At 37.5% G+C, this 24,969-nt stretch overlaps 1 protein-coding gene across 2 annotated transcripts in view; it reads right to left on the bottom strand.

Annotated features, from left to right (window-relative positions):
• Positions 1 to 24,969, bottom strand: part of LOC150096035 (mitochondrial tRNA methylthiotransferase CDK5RAP1) — a 197,459-nt gene that overhangs the window by 167,449 nt on the left and 5,041 nt on the right. For both annotated transcript variants that reach the window (XM_090409462.1, XM_090409464.1), the window contains exon 2: positions 23,229 to 23,332. In XM_090409462.1, coding sequence (XP_090265588.1) covers positions 23,229 to 23,332 — 104 coding nt within the window. The remainder of the gene's footprint in view (positions 1 to 23,228; positions 23,333 to 24,969) is intronic.

Here is a 24,969-nt window from a genome sequence, read left to right on the forward strand (position 1 = left end):
CCCACTCGGACACTTTAAATGGATGAATAACACCACTAAGCTTGAGCTGCAAAAAAAGAAACAACTATGGAGGGAATTTAAGGAGAAGGGTGACCGGTAGGCACATGAACGGTATAAAGCGCAGGCCAGAAGGGTGACGAGTGTGGTAAGAAAAGCAAAAAAGGATTACGAAAGAACATTGGCCATGCAGGCTAAAGAGAATCCTAAACAGTTTTTTAGATATGTAGCAAGTAAAAGGAAAAATGTACATGGCAGATTGATTTTAAAGAATGCCGATGGTAGGGAGGTAACTGAATCAGTTGAGATAGTTGAGTTATTGAGTGAGCACTTTGCAAAAGTATATCATCCAGGTGGTGACATTGCAGAAACGAATAAACCAGTAGATTATACGGGAATTGTGGTTAATGAAGTGGAGGTGAGTAGTCTATTGCATAACCTCAATGTCAATACATCTGTGGGATTGGATGGTATACCAGCTCGTGTTGTACGAGAAGCAGCTAAAGAATTGTCAGTACCCTTGACCATTTTGTTTAATTTGAGTCTCGGGTCTGGGTTAGTCCCGAGTGGGTGGAAAGAGGGGAAAATAGTTCCACTGCATAAAGGTGGTTCCAAGACTGCTGTTGTAAATTACAGACCGATTAGCATATCAGGAATCATTGTCAAGGTCATAGAGAAATTAGTCAAGAAAAGAATACAGGATTGGATAGATGAAAATGGGATATTGTATGGGGGACAATATGGTTTTGTGAAGGGTAGATCATGCCTCAGTAACTTGCTCACGTTTTATAACACAGTGACGGCTGAACTGGATAGGGGTAATGGGTTTACAGTGATACTACTGGACCTTGCCAAGGCCTTTGATAGGATACCACATGGAACCCTAATCAGCAAACTGGAGCAGATGGGTATAGATATAGGGTTGGTGAGATGGATAGGAGGGTGGTTGAAGGAGAGATATCAAAGAGTGGTTTATTCAGGAGTGGAGTCTAAAAGACATCTTGTGACTAGTGGAGTGCCACAGGGCTCTGTTCTTGGACCACTGCTTTTCAATTTGTTCATCAATGATATTGGAAAGGATCTGAGAGGAAGTATTCACTTGTTTGCTGATGATGCAAAGTTGGGTAGAGCACTTGTGAGTGCACAGGATGTCAAAATTTTACAGGATGATTTGGATAGTTTGGAGGACTGGGCTAGGAAAAATGGATGTCAATTTAATGTGGCAAAGTGTAAGGTTATGCACTTTGGGGTGAAAAGAATAGCAGCAGTATATCGCATTGGTGGAACCATACTCCAGGAGATTGATGAGGCCAGGGATTTGGGAGTGTTGGTGGATAGGGAGTTGAAGTTTAGGGGGCACATTGCAAAAGTAACTAAAACAGCTCACCAAATCACTTGGCTTCTGAAAAATACTTTAACATGCAGAGACGAACAAGTTGTTGTTCCTCTGTATCGAGCCTTGATAAGACCCCATCTGGACTTCTGTGCCCAGCTATGGGCACCAGGGTTTCTTCGTGATGGGGAGGAAGTGGAGAGGGTCCAGAGACGAGTGACCAAGATGATAGCAGGTCTGTGGAATGAACCTTATGAGAATAGGTTGAAGATTTGTGGGTTGCAGAAATTGGACGATAGGCGGAGGGGTGGTGATATGATTGAGACATTCAAATTACTGAAGGGTTTTTATAAGACTGATCCAGAAGATATTTTTGAAAATATGACTGGTGGTGGGAGGACTAGGGGCCATGCATGGAAGCTGGGCAAGAGCATGGTTGACAAGGGTATTAGAGCTAGGTTCCTCCCTCGATGAGTCTGTCGACTCCTTGGAGTTTCCCGGAACAATAATAATAATAATAATTTAACTATTCAAACTTAAGTAGATTAACTGAACCTTTTTCTGCACTAAAACACAATTATGACATTTTAACTTTCCTATACATTACAATAGACATGCAAAATTCTCAGGACACTTAATTATTCACATAACATTAACACTAGCCAGCTTACTTTTAATATATTCTGTCAGATACTAAAGTCCTAGTATAAATTTTCCTTGGTCACTTCAACAGTTCCATATTAGAATGATGATACTTATTACAGACAAATTTTAGTTAACATTAGATATATTTTACAGTACCTTTCTTTCTTGAGTTTTTCATATGGGCCTTTACCTTTTTCTGATTGAACTAGCTTGGTATAACCTCTCCGATAATCTGCTACTCCTACGACCGTGTAAGTATAGTTGAACTATGCTTACACGGTCTTAAACTTTCGTAATTCAGGACACACTTTGAATCATCTATATGACGGCTGTGAGACTCGCGACGTGGATATCGATAACTTTATAGCTTTCCTTTTCTCGTGGTTGTCACTGAAGTTGAAACATACAGAATATGTTTCCTTTTCTTTGACTCTATGGCATTCTTCGCTTCTTACATAGGAAATCCCGCTCACTTTTGTTTCCATGTTGTGACGACGGAGATATAACCCCAATCTCCACTCAGGAAAACTGCGTGAAACCTATGCCACGGAGCTCGTAGAGAACTCCTCGGGAACAGAACCAAAACAAAAACCAAAAAGCCTCTTGGGGGGTTTCCAACCCTTTTATACCTACTCTCCTAACAGCACCTTTTTTAACTTCTTTTCTCCGCCCCCCTTCTTGATTTTACTTCACCGACCAATTAGGGTGGACTTTTTTCTGCCAAACGTCCTTTGGTCAGCGAGCCAAACAATGTCTCAATCTGGGAATCGGCCCGAAGCGATTTTCTGTTGTTTTTCTTGTACTAGCATCTAACTTAATCCCCTTTTCACAATTTCTGTATGAATTCATTTAATATTTTAATCTCTAGCCTCTCACATACCATTTCTTATGACTAATCCTTTTCTGTCTTACTTAGATAAATTTTCTCTTTTATATCATATTACAACATTAATATATTCTTTCCTTTTGTTAGTTAGTTCAACCAAACACCTTTATTTTATATATATTTTATTGGATGCAAGAATATTTCCTTTTTCTTTTAAATAATTCATTTAAATTAGCTATTAGCCTTTATGCAGGGTTTTTTTTTTATTTGCTCTTCATGTTACACCATGATAACTGAGAATTCTACATTCTTAAGGTATCAGGGTGTAACAATAGCTTCCTTCAGACACCCTTTGACTAATTAACATGCACTGTTGATTCATTTACCATGCAGTTTCTCATGCCAAGATATTGCCTGGTACTGCTTTCTGAGTTTGTTATAGTTTCTACCTTACAGATCCACATATCTTACTTCTCAGACAAACATAAAATGTCACCTAGAAAGTCAAAATTGCATACTTTCTTTTAAGCTTACATGGTGATCCGAATGCATTTTTGAAAATTATGGAGAGAACTACCGTGTTTGAATAAAAACTTTAGTTTAATATAACTAAAATCTACATTCCATGTTTCGACCTTTATGTCAAGGTCATCTTCTGGGGAATACAACTATACACAGAAAACAAGCTACACTACAATCAAACTGGTTTGTTAAAGACACTGACCAACTGCTACAACAATTGTTGGCCTGACCTCTGGTGAAAAAAAATAAATAAATAAAATAAAAATAATAAATAAAAAATATAAAAAAATTATACATCAATGCTAGAGTCCTATTATTGGTGTGATCTATTGGTTGTAGAAATACATTGGGCACAACAAGTATCTATCTATATACATATATTAACATCATGTACATTCCAGCCAGTTGGTATGGAATGGTTTCTAATACTAGCTGTAGATTGGCTAGTCCTGACTTATGCTGGATCTTATATATTAGGTAAGCTGAATGTGTGCCATCCAGATCCTTGGAATTTTCATGCCATCTTTGTTGTTGATATTTGGGTGGTTTATCAGGATTTCGCAGGCTTCCTTAAATTTCCTTTCGTACCAGGTTTTTGTGCAGTGTAAAGAGCAGGTGCTTTTCCAGTTGACTTGGTGTAAGGTGTTGAGTGCGTGGTCTGACAGGCCTGCTTCACTGTAATGGTTATATTTAATGTGTCTAACGTGTTCTTTCTTGCGTATAGGGATTGTCCGTCCTGTTTCACCAATGTACCGTAAGTTACAGGTGCACGGATGCAATAGACTCCAGGATGTGCTAATGGGAGGAGAGGATCCTTAGAGGAGTTGAATATGGTTTTAAGTTTAGTGGGTGGTTTAAAGGTGGCATTGAGGTTATAATGTTGTAGGATTCTGTTGATTTTTTCCGATAACCCTTTAATGTATGGGATGGCTATGGTTTTACTGTAATCTAGATTAGTTTTTGTTGTTGTTTTATGGAGTATTTTATTAATAGTCTTTTTGTTATAGCCATTATTTATGAATGTGTCACTGATGATTTTTAGTTCTTGTTTCAGGGCTTGCTGGTTAGAGCAAATTGTTGCAGCTCTGTTTTTAAGGGTGTTAATGACTCCATATTTTTGTGATCGGTGGTGGTATGAATTAGCATGTATGTATTGGCAAAGTGTATGTCGGTTTTCGGTAGACCGTGAAGGATAGACTGAAGGAAGACGTGTGACTAGTGTGTCTAGGAACGGGAGCGAATTTTAGTTTTCGATTTCGATGGTAAATTGTATGCATTCGTGTTGTCTGTTCAGGTGGCTAAGGAATGTGTTTAGCGTTTGTCGCCCAAACAGCCCGCCAAAACCTAGCTACAACACAAAATCTGGTTTCAAAATTACAATCAGAACTATCGAACTTATTAATCCAGGCATTCTACAAGTACTTGAAAGAATTACTGACAATTTGGCCAAATATACCCTGGAAAAGAATAAAGAAAAACTCAAGACAAAATTCCACAGTTTGAAACAACAGCAAAATATGGCAGCCAATCACAGGAATCCATCCAATCAGAAGACTTCCTCCCCGATAAACACCAACAATGAACAACAAACAAGGGACACAAGGAGCGACCAACCACCGGTAAGCAAAAACCATGTGATCAACCTATCAAGCCACACCCTGAACAACGGCGAACTTACGATACTGAATAAAGGACTTAACAATGCAATAGCACCTAAAAAGGTAAACAAATTGGATTTTATCTACCACACTGAAAGAGGCATCAGGTCCCTACCTAACAATATAGCAAATAAAATACGACTAGAAACTAGTAATGTCCTGAATACACTTAGAAAACCGTACAGAACAATCTCACAAAAACAGAATTAGCAGCAATTAAGTCATTAAAAGCCAAACAAAACATAATAATAACAAAAGCGGATAAAGGCAATGCCACTGTTGTCCTTGACACGTCAACATACATACTTCAAATGAATCAACTAGTAGCCAATAACAACACATGTAAAATGGTAAATTATAACCCAACAAAAAGGATAAAAGATAAAACAGAGAAACAACTTAAGTCCGTCACTTCCTGGCCACCAGACACGGTTAAAAAACTCAAACACCACTATGCCCGCACCCCCAAGAATATATGGGGTCCCGAAAATACGCAAACAAAATGTGCCCCTTCGACCAATCGTGGAAGGAATAGACAGCCCCAATTACCACTTAGCCAAGAAATTAGCGGCAACACTCAAGGAGTTGGTAGGTCATTCCCCCTCCTACATAAAAAAAAAACACACAACACTTTATAAAGAAAATTAAAAACATAACACTCGACAAAGACGAATTATTAGTCAGTTTCAACGTTTCTGCCCTTTTCACTAATGTCCCCATTAATGACACAATTCTCCTACTACAGAACAAATTTCTGCCCGACATTACGGCCCTCTTTGCCCACGTACTACAGTCTGGTTACTTTGTGTGGCAAAACAAATTTTACCTAAAAAAGAAGGTACAGCCATGGGCTCACCATTATCCCCCACACACACACACACAATCGCTAACTTTTACATGGAAACCTTTGAGCAAAGAGTTCTTGATTCCACCACGTTAAGACCGACAGTCTGGCTTAGACACGTTGACGAAGTGTTCGCGATCTGGCCGCACGGGCGACAAACGCTAAACACATTCCTTAGCCATCTGAACAAACAACACGAACGCATACAATTTACCATCGAAATCGAAAACCAAAATTTGCTTCCTTTCCTAGACACACTAGTCACACGTCTTCCTTCAGGCAGTCTATCCTTGAAGGTCTACCGAAAACCGACACATACTGGCCAATACATGCATGCTAATTCATACCACCACCCATCACAAAAATATGGAGTCATTAACACCCTTAAAAACATAGCTACAACAATTTTCTCTAACTAGCAAGCCCTGAAACAAGAACTAAAAATCATCAGTGACACATTCATAAATAATGGCTATAACAAAAAGACTATTAATAAAATACTCCATAAAACAACAACAAAAACTAATCTAGATTACAGTAAAACCATAGCCATCCCATACATTAAAGGGTTATCGGAAAAAATCAACAGAATCCTACAACATTATAACCTCAATGCCACCTTTAAACCACCCACTACATTCATAAATAATGGCTATAACAAAAAGACTATTAATAAAATACTCCATAAAACAACAACAAAAACTAATCTAGATTACAGTAAAACCATAGCCATCCCATACATTAAAGGGTTATCGGAAAAAATCAACAGAATCCTACAACATTATAACCTCAATGCCACCTTTAAACCACCCACTAAACTTAAAACCATATTCAACTCCTCTAAGGATCCTCTCCTCCCATTAGCACATCCTGGAGTCTATTGCATCTGTGCACCTGTAACTTACGGTACATTGGTGAAACAGGACGGACAATCCCTATACGCAAGAAAGAACACGTTAGATACATTAAATATAACCATTACAGTGAAGCAGGCCTGTCAGACCACGCACTCAACACCTTACACCAAGTCAACTGGAAAAGCACCTGCTCTTTACACTGCACAAAAACCTGGTACGAAAGGAAATTTAAGGAAGCCTGCGAAATCCTGATAAACCACCCAAATATCAACAACAAAGATGGCATGAAAATTCCAAGGATCTGGATGGCACACATTCAGCCTACCTAATATATAAGATCCAGCATAAGTCAGGAACTCTAGTCAATCTACAGCTAGTATCAGAAACCATTCCATACCAACTGGCTGGAATGTACATGATGTTAATATATGTATATAGATAGATACTTGTTGCGCCCAATGTATTTCCACAACCAATAGATAACACCAATAATAGGACTCTAGCATTAATGTATAATTTTTTTATATTTTTTATTTATTATTTTTATTTTATTTATTTATTTTTTTTCACCAGAGGTCAGGCCAACAATTGTTGTAGCGGTTGGTCAGTATCTTTAACAAACCAGTTTGATTGTAGTGTAGCTTGTTTTCTGTGTATAGTTGTATGCTCCAGAAGATGACCTTGACATAAAGGTCGAAACGTGGAATGTAGATTTTAGTTATATTAAACTAAAGTTTTTATTCAAACACAGTAGTTGTCTCCATAATTTTCAAAAATGCATCAAAATTGCATAATCACCAACTGGAGGTAGAATGGTAAATCAGAATTGTCATAGCCTGCTAAGTGACTAAGGCAATACCTATCAATAGCAAAAACTGAAATGCTCAAAAATTAATAATTGGATATGCTTTATTGGGGTGTTTAAGGGTCAAAGCTGTATAACTGAGAGGGGACCTCCACATAGCCTTTAAAGGAATGCGGAGAACCGACCAAGGCTTCTGACCTAATATCCAATCCTCACCTTCTCGTGGTGCGCCCTGTTAGGTATCTACCTGGATACTGAACGAATGATGATGGGCTGGCAGTTTCGGATTTAACCAATCAAATTGTATTCTTATTGGCTTAAACCACAATATTAAATGATGGTACAACATGACAGAATTTTATGCCAGCTGGTGCATCACCCGGTTAAACAAGGCCCCGGTTGTTTTCACCAGGGAACCAGGGCAAACAGCGAAATATTAGCTTCTGGAACAAATTCTAAAACACACCCCAATTCAATATCACCAGAATTCAAGATAGGTACTATCAACATAAAAAGCCTGAATGGCAAAGAAATGGAGCTGGCTGAGCAATTGGATAAGTACCAGATCAACATAATAGGGATGAGTGAAACAAAAAAGACAAAAACTGGTGATATTCAACCAGAAATAGATGTTATTCAACCAGAAATGCTCAAGTATGGAGGTATAAAAGTCTTACAGTGGCTGTACTGCATAGTTGAGAATGCCTGGACTGAGGGACGAATTCCAGATGATTGGAGTAGAGCTCGCATAGTACCCATATATAAAAAGGGAAATAAAACTAAATGTGAGAATTACAGAGGTATTTCTCTACTGAGTGCTCCTGAGAGGAGACCTCCACATAGCCTTTAAAGGAATGCAAAGAACAGATCAGGGCTTCTGACCTAATGTCCAATCCTCACCTTCTTGTGGTGCACCCTGTTGCATATCTACCCGGATACTGAATGAACAAGGATGGGGTGGCAATTTGGGATTTAGCTGATCAAATTGTATTCTTATTCACTTAAACCAAAATATCAAATGATGGTACAACGTGACAGAATTTCATGCTGGCTGGGGTGTCGGCCAGTTAAACAAGGTCCCCTTTGTTTTCACCAGGGAACTAGGGCAAATAGCGAAAAATCAGCTACTGGAACAAATCCTAAATCCCATCCCAACTCAACATCACCAGAGTTCAAGATCGGTACTATCAACATATACAGTAAAAAGTGCCTTAGAAGATAGAAATATAAGATCTGATAATGTTGGAGTCTTGACAGGTAAGAGACTGATTTGGAGGAAAATTGTAGATATTAAGTTAATAATGATGTAATTTTTCATTATATACCCTTGAGGTTATATATCAGGAATTTGATGATGATGATGATGCTGTTCCTGGTATGATTTATGCCAGTATACTTGAAAAACGGTTGAGAAGGATTGTAGAAAAGAAGCTTGGTGAAGAACAAGTTGAATTGAGGCAAATAGAGGCTGTCAGGATCAGATTTTCACTTTAAGATAAATGGTTGAGAAATCATGAGAATATAACAAAGATCTGTATTAAGTTTTGTAGATTTGGAAAAAGCATATGACAAGGTGCCAAGAGAAAAGCTATTCAAAACGCTACAGTTGTATGGTGTCAGTGGAGCATTATATCAAGCAATGCATAGTCTTTATTTGAGTTGTAAATCACCAGTTAGAATTAAAAGAAGTACAAGAAGGTGGTTTAATGTTAAATCTGGTGTCAGACATGGATGCACATTATTCTCTCTGTTATTCATTATCTATATGGATCACATTATGAAGGAAAGTGGTATTAAACCTGATATCAAAATTGGAGATGTTAATCCCAGCTCTTTGCTTTATGCATATGTGTTATACTTCTAAATAAATCCGCTACAAGTCTGCAAGATTCTCTGACTAAATTGAATAACTGTTGTAATAGATATGGTATGAAGGGTCAGCAATAAAAAGGCAAAGACAATGAAAATAGGCAGAAACATTGAAAATATCCACTGCTTTGTGAATGGAGAACCTATAGAACAAATAAAACATTTCAGCCACTTAGGCACGATTTTTAGTGAAGATGGTAAATTAAATATGGAAATAGACAACAAAATCAACAAGGCTGGTATGGTGGGAAGTCAACTGAATAAATTTATATGGAATAAGAGAGAAATTGATCAAAACACTAAATTAGTTGTATATAAGACAGTGTTCAAACCAATTTTAACTTATGTATCTGAGAACTGGGTCAGAAGTAAAACACTTGACCAAAGACTGCAGATATGAGAGTCCTGAGAAAGATTAGGAGCATGAACAGATGGCATCAATGGCAATGTCATATTAAAAACAAGAATATGATGAAAGAACTTGACATTGTTAGCATCCAGGAATGTGTTAGCAGAGCTAATCTCAAGTGGTATGGTCAAACAGAATGGGAGAGGAAAGATTAGCAAAATAAGTGTTCTTTGCCAATTTTGCAGGAAGAAGATCCAGAGGAAGACCAAGACATGGGTGGATTGATATGGTAAAAAGTGCCTTAGAAGATAGAAATATAAGATCTGATAATGTTGGAGAACAGGTAATAGATTGATTTGGAGGAAAATTGTAGATAGGATGTTAGTAATAATGCAAATTTTTCATGTAGTGCTATCATATCCTGTACACCCCTTGAGGTTACATGTCAGGAATTTGATGATGATATGCTTTATTTTGTTTTATTTTTTATTTCTTATTTTAAAGATTGTTGTTGTTAGTATATGGGAGTACCCAGGATACCAGTGTTGGCATTTGGATCCAAGATGGGGTATTGATCAAAAGTACTACTTCCTAGCCAGGAGTCAGTGCAGGCTACCATCATTCCTCAAAGTGTTCTATATCTGTAGATGTATGTGTTCTTGGGAGACAGTTCAGCTGTTTTGAGGTGTGAAAAACTCAAGTTTCTGCAAGAAAAAATCCTCCACCTCCATATGAAACTGGCTAACTCACCTTGAGTCAAAAACACCTGATAAAGGTTCCTTTCATCATGGACAAGAATTGAACCTAGGTCTTTCCAACCAAAGGGTCAGATAAGTTCAACTCCAAAGTTGTTTATACTGAATGCACTATGGAGGCTCCACATTTTAAAGATTTAAATTGGTTACTTAAATATAAAGAGCCAATAGGCTTCATTTCGGCGATATCAACATTATATCGCCAAAATGGAGGTCACTACCTGGTCTGGGTAGTGACCTCCCACCATAATGTAATAACAGCATACATTTCCTAGGAAATGTGTTTTTACATTATGGAAAATACCAAGAACAGCGATAAGAACTTTACCACTTTTGCTGCGAGTTGCCCGAGATTGTACATAGTACAATCTCGGGCAACTAGGACTACTTGCATTAGCTCATGCTAGTAATCACCGATACTTTTATAGTTTACTATATTCGGCATGAAACTCTCTGATTCCAATCTTTTGAGTTTCTTATTTGGTTTTAAAACAATGTGGGATTTAATATCCCCTTAATTTAAATAATGTTTATATCGCCGAAATGAAGTCTATTGGCTCTTTAAGTAACTATTTAAGTAACTTAATGGTTGCACCTTTTTGACAACTCATATAGCAGAGTATATAAGTTCTTTTTGCTATACCCTTTGGTATTTATTTGGTCTAGCTACTCACTGATGAAGCTTCAATAAAGGCTGAAACCGGTCTGGGTAGTGACCTCCCACCATAATGTAATAACAGCATACATTTCCTAGGAAATGTGTTTTTACATTATGGAAAATACCAAGAATAGCGATCAGAACTTTACCACCTTTGCTGCAAGTTGCCCGAGATTGTACTAGGTACTAGGACTACTTGCATTAGTTCACGCCAGTAATCGCCGATACATTTATAGTTTACTATATTCGGCATGAAACGCTCTGATTCCAATCTTTGAGTTTCTTATTCGGTTTTAAAACAATGTGGGATTTAATATCCCCTTAATTTAGATTTAAATTGGGTTAATAAAGCAATCATTATAATGCAGACACTTATGAATAAAATGATATGCAGATAGTAGTTTATTTATTTGTTTGCCAATTCATAATGATAGTACATTCGGATATAAAGTTTTTGAAAGAAAATCTGTGTATTGATTGTATACACAAGTATGCTCTGCATAGCACAGCACATCATCCACTATTTTCAACTTGCTCATTTCACAGTTATTATAATGGCCAGTTCACATGTATGTTTAAGTTTGATAAAACATTTGATGATATTATGTAATCAGCAATCCTGAATATGTTAATACTGTTTTGTTATATGAGTACAAAAAACAATAAACATAAAACGAACAGGAATGCAATGAAAATATTATAATTGTAAAGTTAAAGCCATCCTATATAAGACTTAAAATTCAGGAAGATGATTACCCATTTTAGTTGTTGCCATAGTGGTGTCAACCAGTATAGGGCTAAATGTGGATATTTGGAGTTTGTTTTTCCCCTCAAAAACATGAAAATGATCTAGCAAACTTTTTGTAAAGCAACTGAGAGTTAATACTATACCCATGTTTGACTGATTTTGACTACAGGGGGACTAAGAGTTAGTTCATCTGGAAGTCTTACTCCAGAGACTAAACATAGGAATTTTTTCAAGCCACTTCAAGTGCTCCAGCAGCCAAAGTAGTGGTCTCAAACCAGTCAATGAAATTTATCTACATGAAAGATGGCAGGAAGGGTGATGCTGAAACAAATTTACAAAACAGTACAGAACCAGGTATAATGGCAAGTGTTCAAATCCTGTCTGTGGCATGAGAAACCTTTATCAGATCTTTTCAATCAAATGGTGAGTTAGTTGGTTTCATATGTAGGTAGATGTTTTTTTTCCTGTAAACTTGAATTTTTCATGACTCGGAACAGGCAAACCAGTGCCTCATGAACACAGTTTTACAGACATAAAATATTTACCCTTAAAGGGATGCAACAGAGGAATGGCAAACTGGATGCATTAAACTGACTAAAGCTTTTAATCAGGGGACTCAACCTGTCTTAGACAGATGCCAAATGGATGAATGGATAATGAAAAGCATAAAATATTACCCAAACTGAACTGTTGAGTTCATGAAGATCCAATAAGAATAAAATGAAATATTATTATTATTGCATGGGAACCTCCACAAAGTCTAAAGACAACACGTGAGACCCACACTATCCACATAATATCATGTTATATTTACTGTAATATCTTGTAATATATGTTCACTATCCTGCTTTGCCTTTGTCTTTCTCTTTATCATTAATATGGTCAGGCATCTTAACTTCCTACTGCTGCCATATATATGTTTATACTATATATGCCAGCCTGGCTGGCCGAGTGGTTAGTGTATTCGCTCTCCAGCCAAAAGGCTGCGGGTTCAAATCCCGCCAATGGCATGAATGTTTGTGATCGTCTGTGAAAATAGTGGTGGCCGGCAGTAGATGCTGCTGGTGTTGATGATGAAGGTTGGTTGGTTTATAGTTTATTTGGCACAAAAACTACAAAGGTCATACTGTGCCATACTAAAGGTTACAATATTAGCATTTACAGAAAATTGTAAACAATATGTCTGTACAAGAATCTAGTTTCACAAAGCAGCATCTCTAGGTAAACAGAACTGCTGCAGAGGACACAGCAACACACAAGGTCAGAGGTTATTACAGTAGTGCAAAAATAGTTAACAATATGAGTTAATACATAATATATGAAACACTAAGCCAAGGAATGCAATATCTACATATATGTAAAATTATAATAGATGCCTTTATAGCAGTACAAAAATAGGCAAAAAGGGATTATTATACAATATGCATGGATGAAAATTAAATTTAGCAATGCAGTATAAACAGAATTTAGCAATACATATAAACAGAATTACTAGAAAGTACACAAGTAGGTAAGATGTCCTACAGCACTACATGATTATTCGAAAAATAAATTAGTAAATAAGATGCATACACAAAATGTATGTTAAGTGATGCAGTATCTCCACATAAACGAAATTACTGTAGAGATTTCAGCAATACATAAATAGATAACTATAGGTTAACATATGTATATACAAAACAAGTCAAGGAAAGCAGTGTCTACATCTAGTAAGATTACAACAAACATTATTATACTAATACTTAAAGAGTCAGAAAGGAATTATTATATAGCATTGATGCATAAAATTTAAGTTTAGCATTATGGTATTTACATATTAACAAAATTACAGCAGGGTGATACAAATATACAAGCTCAAGGCCTATGGTAATACATAATTGGTCAGATTTAACCTAATGAATAATATGTATGTACGAGGAGGATCGGGGTGGACAGGGATACACAGCATGAGAAAGGTGGATGCTCCAAGAGCAGGTGAGCATGTGTAGGCAGGAAAGGAATGGGATGACCAGGAATCAAGAGGAAACAGTTGGAATTGAAACAGGTTTTAAAATGAAGAAGCAGAAAGGGAAATGACCCCAGTCCAGCATCGAGAGATCACATCGAGTGAGTGGTATCAGTGAAACTAGCTGTAGATCCAGAAATGAACTGCTCTGTTTATATACAAATGCTAGAAGTATAAGAAACAAGGCAGTTGAAATGGTTGCACTAATTGCGTCTGTTCACCCAAAGATTGTTGGAATAAGTGAGACATGGTTGGAAGAAGATGACATCCTGACAAGAATAGAGATGGAAGGGTATGATGTGTTTCGTGAGAACAGAAGGGGTAAAAAGGGAGGGGGAGTGCTATTGATGATAGAGAAAGAGTTATGTCCATATAAGGTAGAGATGCATGAGGGAAATAGTGCCAGTGGTTTTGAGGCAGTATGGTGTGAGATAGAGGTGAATGGAATCAAATACTTGGTGGGATGTTGTTATAGACCAGGTAATGTAGATGGTGGTGATAATGAAATGTACAATCAAATTAGCCAAGTAAATAAGAAAAGGGTGATCATTATGGGTGATTTTAATTATGGCAATATAGACTGGAATGATGAATAGCAACTGAAAGCAAAGAAAATGAGTTTCTTGAGTTTTTGAGGGATAACTACCTCAGACAGTATGTAACAGAGGGCACACAAGGATTGAGGGTCTTGGATTTGGTCATCTCATCAGAGGATGTAATTATAACTGAGGTGTCAAATCATCCACCAATTGGTGAGAGTGACCATGAGGTGATTACCTGAGTGGTTGCCAGCAGTGCGAGGACCTCTGTGAGAAAAGGGTATATGTGGAACTACAAAGGGAGTGATTATGAAGAGCTCAGGAGACAGCTTGCGGGTGTAGCGTGGAATGAGGAGTTAGCTGGAAAAGAGATGAAAGCAGTTTGGGGGTTTTTAAAAACTGTTTAGTAGTTGCAATGTCTAAATGTATTCCAAGGGTGAGAAGGTTAAATAAGGTGGGTGTGAGATGGATGAATAAAGAGATTAAGCATGCGATACAGAGAAAGAGGGCATTGGGGAGGCAGCATAAGAGAAGTGGAAATAACCAATTCCATGAGGTCTACAAAGACCAAGCAAGGAGGGTGACTTGGTTGGTGAGGGTAGCTAAAGAGAGGTATGAACAACAGTTGGCTAATGAAGCCAAAAAGAATCCTAAGGAGTTCTTTCGATATGTAGCCAGCAAAAGAAAGAATAATTATGGAAGGATGACATTGATTGGAGAAAATGGTATAAAGACAGCTGATGCAGAATGTGTAGTGGAGATACTTAATGAGCAGTTCATAAAGATCTTTCAATCTTGTGAATGTGACTTAATGGAGGGATTGTGAGCAGTTGATGATGGGGAGGAGAGACTGACTGTAAATGAGCAAGAGGTGTATGGGGAGTTGAGTAAACTAGATGTTAATAAATCTGTGGGACTTGATAATATATCACCACATATTCTGAAAGAATGTGCCAGGGAGTTGACACCTGCCTTGACATATTTTTTTAATATGAGTCTTGCACTCGGTCAAGTTCCTAAGGAGTGGAAAGAAGGAAGGCGAGATTGTGCCATTTCATAAAGGAGGTGATCGAACTCAAGCATCAAACTATAGGCCTATCTGTGTGTCAGATGTTGTGGTTAAATTGTTGGAGAAGCTTATGAGAACTAGGATCCAGAGTTGGGTTGATAACAATGGTGTAATCTTTGATGGGCAGCATGGATTTGCTAAAGGGAGGTCATGTTTTAGTAATCCACTTACTTATTACAATAAAGTGGCTGCTTCCTTGAACAGAGGAAAAATATACATAGTAATATACTTAGATTTTGCAAAGGCTTTTGATAGAGTACCTCATGATAGATTGACAGTCAAACTAGAGCAGATGGGGTTGGATATTATATTGGTGCATTGGATTGGAGACTGGCTATCTGATAGGTATCAACAAGTTGTATATGGGGGAGTGATATCCAGGAAAAGGAAAGTCACTAGTGGAGTGCCTCAGGGGTCTGTTTTAAGTCCATTGCTGTTTAACCTGTATATTAATGATATAGGTGAGGATTTGGATGGAGATATTCAGTTGTTTGCAGATGATGCAAAGTTGGGACGAACCATAAAGAGTAGTAAGATGTTGTGGCCTTGCAAGAAGACTTGAATAAATTGAGTGACTGGGCAAGCAAATATATTGTTGGAGGTAGAGGAAATAAGAGATCTGAGGGTGATAGTGGATAAGGATCTAAAATTTAGGGGACACATCCAAAATTGTGAAGACAACACAAAGGCATCTGGGAATGATGCGGAGGACACTGACGTGTAGAAGTACGGAGATTCTTGTTCCATTGCATAAGGCTTTGATTAGGCCACACATGGACTATTGTGCCAAGATTTGGTCACCAATGTTGGAAAGGGTCCAAAGGAGAATGACTAAGGTGGTTTCTGACCTCTGGAATGTTGAGTATGAGGAAAGATTGAGAAGATGTAATTTGCAGAGGCTGGGGGACAGGAGGAAGAGGGGAGATATGATAGAGAACTACAAGTTGGTAAGGGGTTGTTATAGGATCAATGCTGGAGAAGTTTTACAGAGAATAGTGGGAGATCAGGGGAGAACCAGAGGTCATCCCTTGAAGCTGTATAAAGGGGATGTGAATAGGGGAGTGAGAGGCAGGTTTTTTTCGTGCAGAGTTGTGAATGATTGGAATGCCTTTGCTGACAATGTGTTGTCTACAAAGAGTTTGAATGTGTTTAAAACATGGTATGATGAGCTGTGTGTGTGATAAAAGGGCCTCCCAGATGAGTCTTTGACTCCATGAGGTCTTGGGGTGGTAATAATAATAATAATAAAAGTTAAGGAAAAAAGTATTTACATATAAACAAATTTATGGTCAAATGTGTTTGTACAAATTAATTCTTTCTAAAAAATTAAAACATCATGCAATTTGCCTGAGTCTGCTAGCATTTCCCTGAGTGTATATGGCTTGGTTAGATAGGTGAAAATTTCATTCTTCTCTCATGTAAATTTTTAACAATCAACCAGAATATGATGAAAGTTGAGATGTGTGTTGCATTTTTCACGTATGGGAGGGTCATCCGCTCTCAGTAAATGAGAATGCGTAAGATGACTGTGACCTATGCAGAGCCTAGTGTTATGTCTACTTCGCTATTGTTACAGCTGCTATGAATGAGTCTTTATGTCGACTGGTTCATTGCTACATCGGCTGTGCCCTTGTTATGGCGTCACTTTTCTTTTATTTCTCTATCCTAAATCCCTGTCGTACCTACTAAGCCTGAAATCTCTAACCTATCTCTCTGGGGCCACTTTTCTTTTCGGAACTCTGACAAAATTTGTTTGATATAGCTGTGCCAGCCAGAGTCCTAGTACAGAAGAATTCTTATACAAAAAAACCTTCCCAGAGTTCAAGTATTACCTAATCTTGTGAAAGTATTAAGTGCCTATAGAAACTTCAACATTGCAGTCATGGCCTATAACTTTCTTTAATTTCCCCTTGTTCACAGGTTTGAACTTTAGCGAGTGGTACAATCAGTCTCATGCTCAGACAAACTCAGACTTACATAGAAAAAAACATGTTTATTAATTATCAAATTACATACAATAAACTTCCACACATCAAAGGTATGTCATATCAAAATTCTAATTCACTAGCTAAGCAATAGGGAACATTCTAATTATCAAATACTCTATTTACATCTCTAGGTTAAATAAGTACACATTCATCATAAAACACTAGTTCAAAATTCTAAGTAAAACTTGCTAACAAAGATCAATTTACATTCAATTAAGTGCTGCATTCTCTCAGGCTTTCAGACTACTAGTCCAATATGATTAACACGTTACTGAGCACAAAAGTCACTTAAAAGTTCTCTTTCTTCTCAATTAGAAATCTGTTCTTCTCTCTTTGCCCCAATACTAACTGTTACAAGAATAAGGAATTTACTGTACATTACCAGTGTCCTGAGAGGATATGGCACTTCTTTCGTCCGTCCTTTGTAGTCAGATGTCTTTCTGCTTTATCGAGTCGCATCCACGTGGAGGTCACGCTGATCGATGCAAAATCGCCATTCCTTGCACTTTGCCGCACAAACGCTTGTCTACCGGATTGATATCGTTATTTCAGCCGTTCCTTTTTGGGGAACTTTTCTGCTGTCTCACATCGGTAAACTTTTACCGATGGCCCTAGTTGGTGTCTGCCGTCGGCTCATGTATAGCATGCCCGACTCCTTCAGATAGCAACCAGGAAAGAGATTACTTCCAGCGCTGTCGATCGGTCAGTACTCTGCTTGACCACACGAGAAAACAAGAACAGAAAAAACGGGGGGGTTCAAACCCGAGTGAACTCGCTTTTTATTCTTCTTTGTAGCGCCCTCTTTTCGTATTGGAGGATCTCTCATTGTGCTCTCCTATTCATCCCCTACGCGATTGCATCACACTTCTGCTCCTTGAAGAGCGCTCATTTTGCTGAACGCGAGTTCAGCTTGCCTTCCACGAACGCTTCCGTTGCGGGCGTTACGTCATCATAGGCAGCTAGCTAGTAACCTTTGAACCTTTGTTTGCACTTAGATTTACATTCTTACACAGAGTATAATTCTGACATCAATAACTTGAACAATATAATTCTACTTAGACATACAATTTTCTCCTCAACTTTACTTCTTTCTAAGGTAATTGTAACAGGTTTTCTTTTATATTTTGCTTTCTTAACTAATAGTATAAGTATTTCTAGCTCAGAATTGTGTTTCTTGTTAAATCTTGAATGAATGACTCTTTTGTTGAAGGAGTCCCCATTCAAGATCTAACACTAGCAAGGACAACCTCCTCCCTTCTCTTTGTACGATGACTAGAATGCCAGTGTTTAATTTCAGGTATAATGTTATATAATTTATTTGTTGATGCTTCTTGCCATGTTAACTCCCACTGAGCAATTACTTTGATCTTATAAGTTGTTTGTAGTCTGTATATGGAACTGTCAAACAGTATGTGGAGAACGTATGAGCTGATTTAGCCGCTGCATCTGCAGCCTCATTTCCTTTGATTCCAATTTGGCTGGGAATTCAGCAGAACTGAACATGGAAATTAAGGATTTTCATTTTGTGAAGCAGGTGTAGCACCTCATAAAGTACTGGATGTGGATTATACATAGGAGAGGAGATAGCCTGTAAAGAGCTCAATGAGTCTGTATAAATTATACACTTTTGGTAGTAGTTTTCTTTTATATGCACAAATGCAAGCTGAATGGCCTGTAACTCTGCTGTATAATTACTGCAGTCTGGTGGGATCTGATTTGAGATAATAATGTTAGGAAACACAGCAGCACAGCCAACAGAGGTGTCAGTTCTTGAACCATCAGTATGATTAAGGTAGTTGCGGTTAGTGTGGTGGAGGCGGAGAGTTGTGGAGCAGGTACCCTCCCTCGATGAGTCTTTGGACTCCCTGGAGGTGTTATGTAATAATAATATTTTATCTCCCATACTTATATAGGCTAGCAAATTTATTTGTTCATCGACTGCACCAGTTAGACTATATGTTGAGCGTGAGAGTATAAAACAGTAATGCAGATAGCGTATTCATATTCCCCACTTTATTCTATTCTAACGTTAACTCAGTCATGACAACATAAATAAAAATCGTATATACTTCTTTTACGCAGGTTTGAATTTTTTAAGGATGGTGCATAGACAAATTACAGTTCAATATGTTGTTTACAAACCATTTAATTAAGCCAAAAGAATATTTACAGTATACACACAAAGTAGTTACAATTTTCTTACTACTCTAAACTTGAGTTCTGAGCTAGTTTAAGATCAAAACATAACATTACTCAATTATGAGACATACACTAGTCAAGCCTAATTTTACCATTACTATACTATTGCTCACAATTAATTTTACATACAGTCTTCACATACATTCACTTGACATACTTTCAGTAAATGCAACTACTTACAAGTTCCTTTTAGCAAACAGTCTTTCACATTATCTTAATGTTTCACAAGAACCTTCTTATCTTTCTCTTCACTTACTGTGTTCCTCCTCGCTAATTTCTTTCCTTGCTCATGAAGTCGACCATCCCTTTTTTTTAGGGATGGTCGACTTATGATTTGACACTGATGATTTGACACAATGTTTCCTTCATGGCGGCAATCCAAGTAGATGACGAACGAAGCTTCTCTTTCACTTCCTGACCACAAATGGTGGTGATCTCAGGTAAAAGAAAGTATTGAGAATCCTGGGATTAATGAATGAAGCTTCTCTTTCACTCCCCAACCACGAATGGCAGTGATCTCAGGTAAAAGAAAGCCTTGTGAATCCTAGGATGAAATTACTTTCTGACGAGCTGTCTTATATAGGCCTAGATTCTGTTTTGCACATGTATAAGTTTCTAGAAGCTGATTATGTGCTCATCTTCAGGCATGTGGGTGGGCGTCACTTTTCATGCACTTTTCGAATTCCTTATCCTTGGCACTTGTTGAACTTTGGATATGATGACATCATTCTTCGCAAGTCTGTAATTTTCTACTTATGGTAATCCTCTTAATTCTTTACTAATCTTACCGTTAGACTTGCTGACCCATGTGCCACATTATTGTAACAAAGACCGAATACAATAACTTACAAAAAATATTATTTCAATGAATATTTAACAAATCTTTTTAGTACATTTTCCTGAATTAAAAACCATGTAAAACCAAACATGATAAGTAATGAAGTTACTTATCATGAGAGATTTTACAATCTATTGTAAAATGATTGACCTTGAACACAATGATTGACAGAGCATTTACAACAGACCCTGGCATATTCCAATCATTCACCACTCTCCAAACAAAAAATCTAGTAAAACACCATTGCTAAAAACACTCTTACTTGATTTCCAGGGATGACCAATTGTTTGTTCTGTCCTTTCTAGCCATGTGCCAAAAGATTTCCTCTGCATCAATCCTGTAAAATTCTTTCAGTAGTTTAAATGTTTCTATCACATCCTCTGGTTTTTGCCTATCAAATTTTGCAACCCACAAACTCCCAATCTACTGTCAAAGGCATTATTCCATAGGATACTCACATCTGGATCCTCTCTATCACTTCCTCATCCCCAAGAATTTAATGTGACCAGACCCAGGTATAGTAATCCAGATGTGGCTATATTAAGTCCTCCATATCTCTATTTGTTAGTTTGTTCTTCAATAACCAAGTAATCCTAGGAACACACCAAATCCCTAGCTTCATCAATTTTCTGGGATATGCTTCCATCAATATAGTGCACAGCATGTAATTTTTTCATCGCAAAATGTAGACTTTTTACACTTTTCCACATTAAAGTAATATTCATTACCTTTTGACTGTGGTATCAGTCTATTTAAATCACCCCTATTCATCAGAATTATGCTATTTAATTTTGCATTATCAGCAAACACCTGAATATTTCCTTTTAAATCATCCAAGTGAAGATAGTGTTATGACAGAGGTGACAGGGACTGATGTGAGAACAAAGGTTGAAGAATTGGAGGTAATTAATATATTGCAGAATCTGAATGCAAATACAGCTATGGGATTGAATGGGATATCAGCTTATGTGCAGGGGAGCTAGTGATGCCTTTGACTAGGTTATTTAATTTAAGTCTCTCAGCTCTGGCAAAGTTCCTGAGAGTGGAATGCCCTCATTCTCACAAATAATTCCTTTACATAAAGGAGGATCTAAGTCTGTGGTAGCAAATTACAGACCAGGAGTGGTGGTAAAAATAATGGAAAAGTTGATCAAAAAGAGAATTCAGGAATGAGCAGATAAGAATATGATACTCTATGAGGGGTAGCATGGCTTTGTGAAGGGTCTGTCACGCCTTAGTAATCTACTAACTTTTTGATAATAGAGTAACAACTGAGTTGGATAAAATTAATGGCAACACAATGATACTGCTAAATTTTGCAAAGGCAGTTTACAGAATACCACATGGAACTGTTACGCAAACTGCAACAAATGGAGATGGGTAGGAAATTGATGATATGAATAAAGGGAGGGGGGGGGGCTGATGACAGATACCAAAAATGGAGGAGCAGAATCCAGGAGAAAGCAGGTGACAAATGGTGTGCTACAGGGCTCTCTGCTAAGATCGCTGCTGTTTAATTTGTGCATAAATGATACAGGAAATAATTCAAAGGAGATATTCAGTTATTGGTTGATGATGCAAAGTTTGGTAGGTCAATAGTTAATCAAAATGATATAGAGATCTTGCAGGATGATTTAAATAGGCTGACAGTATGGGCAAAATATAATGGATGGCAATTTAATGTAGAAAAGTGTAAAGTTATGCATTTTGGGATACAAAGATTACAAGCTGTATATTCACATTGAGGGACTTGTACTCCAGCAAACTGATGAAGCCAGGGATTTGGGGGTGGTAGTAGTAGTAGATAGACAGCTGAAGTTTAGAGGGCATGTTGCTAAAGTAACCAGGGTAGCTCACAGGATTACTTGTTTATTGAACACACTAACAAGCAGAAATAAGAGCGTTTCATCCTTTTTTATAAAGTCTTGATACGATCAAATCTGGATTACTGTGCTTAGGTCTGGTCTCCTGGGTTTCTTGGGGATGAGGAAGTGGTAGAGGCGAGTGGTCTGCGGAATGCTACCTATGAAGACAGACTGATTTCAAAAGTGGGTTCATAGGCAAAAAAGGGAGATATAATAACATATTTAAGTTACTTAAAGTCTTTTATAAGATTGATGCAGGGAAAATGTTGCAGAACTTAGCTGGGGGGGGGGAGAATAAGAGGTCATTCCTGGAAGTTGGATAAGAGTGTGGTTAGCAAGGCATAAGGAGTAAACTTGTCAATTGAAGAGTGGCGAATGAATGGAATAGGTTTCCAGAGTCAGTTGTGCTTTGTCTGTTAATGGTTTCAAGAAGAGGTATAATTGATATTGTGTTGATAATGTGGGTCTCCCACAATGAGTCTTAGGACTCCATGGAGGTGCCCATGCTATAATGAAAAACCTGAGTTACCGGTAGAAAATAACTCTCCACCTCCATATATTAACTCACAATTAACTTATACAATTAACTCACAATAAAGGTGAGTTAACTGTTCGTTAACTCACCTGAAAGAGACCAGATAAAGGTTCCTCACATCATAGACAAGAATCAAAACCAGGTCTTTCCAACCAAAGGGCTTCGTCTATACAGACTGTGCTATGGAGGCTCTGCACAAATATATAGGAGCTGATATTAAATTCTAATTTCCTTTATATATGTTAATCATTTTATAATATATTATCATTTCCAGTATCATTTATATAGCAAATATAAAATGTATAAAAGCATCATTATGCTTACTTCGTTGACATCATCTGTCTTCAGAAAACCGGCATTTTTTAAAATAGTCCATGCAATTTCAGTATCACTGACATTCATTTGACATCCATAGGTTTCAATGTACACTGAAAACAAAGATTTTTTTTTTAATAAAAAAAATTAAAGAATAATGTAACATATAAAACATTTAAGAAATTTTTATGGGAAAAAGGTTTATACAGAGGTACCTCAACTGATGGACATGCTCTGTTGAGGAGCAGAAAAAATCTTTATACTTGTGGGAAAGTAGCTTTTTGAAACAACAAAGCAATTTAAACTTTTATTATTATTCAGGTACTTCCATAGAGGTCTAAGATATATTGCAGGGAACCAGCACTGACTACTATTCACATAATGCCTATTGCTCCTCCTTAAACTCATTCATCAACAGTGCACTCAAAAACTATGGCCAACCCATTCTTCCCATTCATGAACTCCAAGCAAAGAATGAATCTAGTTCTTACCTTCTTGCTAACTACACTCTCACTCAACTTCTTGGGATGATCTCTTTTCTGTCCCCTTCTGTTAAGTACTGAGAAACTTCTTCTGCATCTACTGTATGACAGAAATAGTAAGTCCAAGGAGTTATCATTCCTGTCATACTAGTCACTAATGGACCTGAAATATATGTCCTTGGAGTTCAAGGCCTTATATTTCTATCACAATTAATGGGCAAGTGAAAGACAATACATGCTTCACCTGCCCATTAGTGATAAAAGAGGCTTCAGTGAATTCATTCCTTGTTTTCCTACTACAAAGAGATATATTTCTCAATGGAAGAAAGGCTAGTCAGGCTTACCTAGTAACATGACTTTCACAACCTGGTGAAACACCATTTTTTTGCTAACAGGAGGTCTTAAGTGGCTGATGTAATGTTTGGTCTCCAGATCAGAGGTTCTGGTTTCTATTCTCCCAATCCTTTTTTTGTTTTTTATGCAGTGTTAGTTGACACTTCAAAACTTCCTCCACTTGAGGATATAGCAGTGAAGTGGTTCTACAGGCCAGATGACAAACAATTTTAATTATGGTCATCTGGCCTGTATTAAATGACATCTCTTCCTTTTATTACAGAATGAAAGGAAGAGATGTCATTTAAGAAAACGAATTTCTTAAGTTTTTGAAGGACAACTCTCTTAAGTATGTAATAAAGAAAGTGCTAAGATAAAGAATCTTGGATTTGATTATTTCATCACAGGATGTTATTGTGAATGAGGTGTTGAATCTGCATCTGGTTGGCAAGAGTACCCATGAAAACAGGGCTTGATCACTAGGGTGGTTGCCAAGCATAGGATGACTTCTGTCAGGAAAGGCTATATACGAAGGGTGTTCAAAAAAAGATTAAACTTTTTAAATAGTTCACCAACTAGTATAGAGAGCGCACTGCAGCTAGTGGCAGGTTTTGACAACAAACTGCCATTTGTTCTGTTCTGCTATGTATAGTCGTTAAGTTACACCCGCTAAAGTGAGCATGTGCACAAGCTGTTCATCGGATTAATGACAAAGTGACAATGAAAGAGCTTGAAGAACAATGTTTGTGTGTGTGAAATTTTGCTGCAAATTAGGTAAAAATTACAGAGACATTTCAATTGCTTAACCAAGCATATGGGGAGGACTGTATGAGCCAAACGCAGTGCTATGAGTGGTTTTTCATTTTAAAAAGGGTAGAACGTCAGTCGGTGAAGATCCCAGGCCTGGACGACCTTCCACATCAACAGATGATCAA

This window comes from Typopeltis vanoorti, chromosome 19, assembly GCF_054136105.1.
Source record: "Typopeltis vanoorti isolate ZY-2024b chromosome 19, IOZ_Tvanoo_1.0, whole genome shotgun sequence".
NCBI classification, from domain to species: Eukaryota; Metazoa; Arthropoda; class Arachnida; order Uropygi; family Thelyphonidae; genus Typopeltis; species Typopeltis vanoorti.